A 5,566-nucleotide genomic window follows, 5' to 3' on the forward strand; every position below is an offset into this window, starting at 1 on the left:
CGTGGGAGGCTGGGGGCAGAGCTAGGGTGGGCTGGGGAGCTGTGGAGGTGGGGGAAGTTCTGGGGGATTATGTGAGAGCTGGGTTGTGCTGGGAAGCCAGGGGAGGTGCTAAGGTAGGCTGGGGAGCCGTGGGAGGCTGGGCACAGGGTCTGGGTGGGCTGTGGGGCTGTAGCGGTGGGAGAAGTTCTGGAGCATTATGTGGGGGATGAGTCATGCTGGGAAGCCAGTGGAGGTGCTAGGGTGAGCTAGGTGTGTTGGGGAGCCGTGGGAGGCTGTAGGAGGTGCTGGGGCAGGCTGGGGGAGATTGGGAAGCTGGAGGAAGGTGAGCTGAGGAGCTGGGGAGCCAGGGCCGGGTTGTGGTGGGCTGGGGAGCCAGGGGGTAGGGGTAGGTCTGGGGGGTTATGTGGCAGCTGGTTGAGCCGTGGAAGGCTGAGGGGCTGCTGGGGTGAGTTGGGGAGGTGCAAGGAGGGGGTAAGGGAGCCATGTTGTGGGTGAGGGATGTGTTGAGGTGGTTTGGGGAGGCTGGGGAGCTCAAGGGAAGGTGCTGAGAGCTGTTGGAAGTACCAGGGGCTACTGGAGGAAGGGCTGGGTTTGGGGTGGCCTGAAGGCAGGGGGATGGGCAGGGGAGCCAGGAGGGCTGGATTTGGGGAGGAGGTTTCTCTCTCTCCTCACCTTCTCTGGAAGCTCCCATCCTTGCCTCGTTCCCTGACAGCTGTTGCCTGGTCCCAAGGAGTGGAGTCTGCAGGGAGAATCCCTCAGGGGAGGCAGAGGCTGCCCAGCATGCACCACAGCAGCCCCAGGAGGAGCCTTATGAGGTCGCCCAGATGGATGCATGGCCCTTGCAACCTGCCCCATCATTCAGGGGTTGCTGGAATTCCCCTCCATCACCCAGGACCTCCAGGGACTCTGCAGGGAGGGGTGTCCTAGGCTATTTTAGAGATGGGCCTGAACCAACTCCCCAGCTGCAAACATCATCCATCTGGGCAGAGGCAGGGAGAGCTCAGATCCAAACCCATCTCTGGATGGCCACCTCAAAGTTCCTGTGTGCAGAGCAGGGCAAGGGCTGTCCTCAAAGCACCTCCCATCCCACCTGCTGGGGAGCTGCAGCCACGGCTCAGAAGAGGACAGGCTACTGGGGTGCAGTTTCCCCAGGGAGGAGGGAAGGGGATACAGGGACTTGCACAAACCCCAGGAACAATTCTGGATTTTTTCAGCCAAATTCATTCCTGGTTCCTAAACTACAAACCTCAATGAAGTCCCCACCCGGGATTACGTGGGAGTACTCGGTGTAACCCCACCATGCTGTGCTCTAAATTCTCTCCAGCGCTTTTCCTTGCTGCTGGACCTTGCCTGAGTCAGCTGTGCTGGGATGCCAGATACCCACCGCATGTTGTTTGGCAGAGAAGCAGTTAAAGACAGGGTCTTCCCTCCCTCCACACTTCTGTATACCACATTTTCCATGTAATTATTGCTTGTTATCCTCTATAGAACATGGCCCAGATGAGCCCTGGGAATAAAATCTGGTCCTGGGAATTACGCCAATTTTTAAGTCAAATGTGTGGAGGGGAAGGGGATACATTTGAGGATAAAAATGACAAATAACTTAAAAAAACCTCTACTCCTCTGACATACCCTGCAGACACTTGGAGCACCTCCAAAAGCAAAGAGTTAAGGTGCTAAATGGTCATACATAATATAAATCCCCCCCGCACCCCCCAGCAATGATCGCATCCAGCGCCAGGCAGTGAACTCCCCAGTCCTGTGGAGATACACACAAACACCATCTCTGCAATTGCCCAAATGCTGTCCTTAGTAGGGTAAAACGGAATTTTCATAGATGTAACAGAGCAGAATTGGGCCCAGTGCATCATCATCTTCTCAGGCAGTAAACACTCTCCTTGAGTGAGTAGTGAGTTTAAAGGAGGCCTTTTTCAGCTACACGTAAGGTTCTCCTAGGGTGATCCAAGTAGTTCACAAGGTGAAAGTTTTAATCCTTGGAGATCCATTTCCAAGTCAGTTTGGCTGTCACATGTCAAAGGGCAAACAAGGGATGCTTGGTGGGCATCTTCCAGCTAGATCCTTGCTAGCCCAGCACAGTATTAGACTAGTCCCATGGACAGAATATTTTTTATGCCGTACAGTACCCAACTCATGTTAGTATCAGCCCTGAGTGCGTATTTGCTGAGAGCAACACTTTGGTGGCCAGCTCTAAAGTTTATATAAACCAAAAAACGTCTTTGATTCCTCAAAATTAACCAGGGCTGTTTCGGAGACATTGACATACAAGCTGTCTGATTTGGTGAGGTTGAACAATGCCCCCAGGTAGCTGCCCCTGGCCCACATCTTCCCAGCCGCACAGTAGTTCATCTTTCTGTCCTCCATCAGCACCTGGCTAGCTGGGTAGGCTGGATTTTGTTTGAAAACTATGTGGTCTAGGGGCAGGTTGTTGCAGATCTTGCCTCGGAAGAACACCTTGGAGTACACAAAGTACAGGCCTGTTTCATTGATCACCAGGCTGCGGTGTCTGTACTGAATGTTGGAGGTGAAGGCGTGCCCGAGGGTGGCCACCCATTCCAGAGGAAGGGCTTTCTGATCAGCTTTGCCTAGTAACAAAGATTAACAAGAAGCATTTAGACAGAGGCACATGCATGCTAACAGTTTTCAAGTCACACCAGTCGTGGGCAAGTCACTTAACCTCAGCTTCTTCCTGTAAAGCAGGCACGATGCCTGCCAAACTCAGAGCCAGGAGGCTGTTCATTCACGCATGTCAAATGCTCTGCAGTCTCCAGGCCACATGGTTACTCAGCCCAAAAGTGAAGCAAAAAACCCACATAAAGGTAAAAGTACCAGATGAACTGAATGGGGAAAGGAAGTGGGAGTAAATCAGAACCCTTGAGTCTCACATGTCAATCCTGGAAGGTGAATGATGCAAAGGGAACGCTGGTGCTCGATAGCCAGATGACTAGCTAGGAAGTAACCCAGCCACCACTTTCCCCACCCACGTCCGGCTTCTTGTGGCCATTGCTTTCCCCGGCATGCTGACTCTTTACACTGTCACATACCTGTTAAATGTGCTGCCTTCCTGATCACCTTCTTCTCTGCTGTTACATTCAGAAGTCCTGTGTTAAAACAGAGAAAGGAGACAGCTTCAGGCTTTGTGGAGAAGATGCGGTCAGGAAATTAAGACTAGGAAGGGGGTCCCCTCTGGGGAATTACAGAGAGAGAGAGAGTTACAATGGATCAGGGGATATACTTCATCAGGCAGGCATAATTAACCTGTGACACTACCTGCTGCAGGACAGCATTCAGGTATACACCATAGCTTGGCAAATTTAAAAAAAAAAGAGGATTGGGCAGTTAACGTACAAGACTCAGAGCAACATCTGTACCTAGAATAGCTAGGAAAAAATACAAGGGCTATCAGATCACTTTAAGATGCTTTAAGATGTCAAGCTGATTCCCAGATGGGCTCAAGTAGAAATTTCTTTCTCCCTCCATATGGTACAATCCAGCTTTGCACAATCAGCTGCAGATCACTGGTCTGTTCTGATAAGACCATTTCCATGTCCCTAGAGAGTAGGAGCCTTGCAGCATCTAAATGTAGAAGGCCACTGAAGACTAAGAGTGATTCTGTTGAATTTAACAATCAAATCTTTGGACATATGGAAGTAAAATGCATCCGTTTAAGCTCAGTTACAATTTTAAGACAGAGGCAGAATTATTTCCCAAGATACTTCCTTTCAAACAAACAGTTTTCTAAACAAAAACTGCATTGAAATTGACACCTCAAAATTGCAGCTTTCTGGATGAATGTAACATTTTCCAGATGGGAAAACATTTGGTCAGAAAATGCTCAGCCAGTTTTTGTTACAACAATATAGCTCGTATACGAGATACTAAAAAAAAAATCAAGTTGCACTTTAAAAGAAGCAAAACGTCAAGGAAAACAAGAGGAAATAATAATATAGCGATGTTGGAAACCCATCTGTTACCATTTCCCTTTCTCCTCCTCTCTCTCTATATCCGTTTCTCACAGCATCCCACCTTTACAGTGAAGCTCAGGCTATCACATGCATCATCCAAGAAAGGAGAAGGAGGGACCTTGGCTACAGAGTTGGAATCCAAGAGAATCTGAATTTTCGCAATGTTTGTGTGTGTTCAGATCTGGGGCTGGGCCCATCTCTAATCAATGTTCCCCACAGGCTGCCTGCATTAGGCCAGCTTACTTCTAGCCCCCAAGCAGAAGGGAGACCCCTACCGGCCCCCCAAGCCCATGACATGCACAGTTACTGCTACAGCCAAAGGAGTGAACATGTCATCTAACAAGCATCAGAGCCTCACAGATGTAACTCCACCATCTGCCACCCAAATTGAAGGCACGGTTGGGGACAGGAAGGGGGAAAGTGCAGAGATGCTGCCATTCGCAGAATTCCTGGCCCGGGTTCTCCCACACACAGTGACTCGCTGGGAAGGATGGCTCACCTATGCGCTTCTCCATAGATGAAAAAACATGTCCGGTGCTGGTTAACTGTCAAAACAGAAGAGAGACAAGATCACACCTAGTAAGTGACCATGGCGTGTAAAATAACCATCAGTAATAGGGACAGATCCTCAGCTGGGGCAAGTGGACATTGACTTCAATCCAGTTCCACCAATTTACGTCTGCTAAGTGTCTCATTGCTGGCCACTTCTATGTCTATTAATAACCAGACAGACGTTACCTCTCGGAGCTCAGCCAGTTCCTTCTGCAGCTGGACAATCTGAAACATCCCCAGCCCCACTCCAGCGAGGGCCAGCAGGACCAGCAAAAACACCACCAAGAAACAGAGGCATGTGCCATCCCTCTTGTTGCTCTGTTTTCTCCTCCTCCTCTCCGGCACGGGCGGCGGGCAGGTGGCAACGGGCGCCGATGGAGCGCAAGTGGGACTGGCACAGCTGTCCACCCAGAAGATCTGGGGGTAGACATAGTTCAGGTTCTGCTGCATGGTGGGCAGTGGAATGGCTGGGCCGCCCTGGCTGTGGAACTCCTCTTTCATGCGGCAGCTAAATCCAGCTGTGCCAGCCGCAGACTGAGCCCCAGGAGGGAAGCCGGCTCTGCCTTTATACGCCTGCATCACCCTAGCAGTGAGAGATCTACTCATACGTGCCTGAGTCTGAAAACCCTGAGCCAGAAGCAGCAAACCTCAAAGAGCTTCCGCCCACCTCCTCTGATGCAAGACTGCTCCTCCCACATGATGGGAGCAGGCACATTAGGTGCTTCTGAGTGAGCAGCTAGAAGCTCAGCCATGGGCTGCAACTGTAAGCTCCACAGACCGTCCCCGGGATCCAGACCCGCTGGCCAGGCCAAGAGAGCAGGTGCCCTGAGTTAGGACGGGGCTAAGAGGGTGGCAGAGGGGAGGGTTCCCATCCTCCATTGAGCTGGGTGCTGAGTAACCACATTAGAGCATGAACCTGCCTGCTCCTCCGCCACCAATTTCCAACAGCCTACGCTGGCAGCGCTGTGCTGTCCCACCTCAGCAGCTGTCAGCTTTGAAAGCTAGACATGGGCCTGGCCAGGGAGTAGGAG

At 51.3% G+C, this 5,566-nt stretch overlaps 1 protein-coding gene across 1 annotated transcript; it reads right to left on the bottom strand.

Annotated features, from left to right (window-relative positions):
- Nucleotides 1-1,393: 1,393 nt before the first annotated feature.
- On the bottom strand, nt 1,394-5,130 carry FASLG (Fas ligand). Its single transcript, XM_039485856.1, has 4 exons — nt 4,722-5,130; nt 4,483-4,528; nt 3,063-3,119; nt 1,394-2,603 (listed from the first exon to the last, which is right to left on the bottom strand). The coding sequence occupies exons 1-4, from the start codon at nt 5,112-5,114 to the stop codon at nt 2,209-2,211; spliced, it is 891 nt and encodes a 296-aa protein (XP_039341790.1). The 5' UTR covers nt 5,115-5,130; the 3' UTR covers nt 1,394-2,208.
- Nucleotides 5,131-5,566: the final 436 nt, after the last annotated feature.

Source organism: Mauremys reevesii, linkage group 8 (genome assembly GCF_016161935.1).
Source record: "Mauremys reevesii isolate NIE-2019 linkage group 8, ASM1616193v1, whole genome shotgun sequence".
Classification (NCBI taxonomy): domain Eukaryota; kingdom Metazoa; phylum Chordata; order Testudines; family Geoemydidae; genus Mauremys; species Mauremys reevesii.

Coding starts and splice junctions, on each gene's coding strand:
- FASLG (XM_039485856.1), bottom strand. CDS start 5,114: ATGCAGGCGTATAAAGGCAGAGCCGGCTTCCCTCCTGGGGCTCAGTCT. Junction 4,529..4,721: donor AACTGGCTGAGCTCCGAGAG/GTAACGTCTGTC, acceptor CTGTTTTGACAG/TTAACCAGCACCGGACATGT. Junction 3,120..4,482: donor ATCTATGGAGAAGCGCATAG/GTGAGCCATCCT, acceptor GTTTTAACACAG/GACTTCTGAATGTAACAGCA.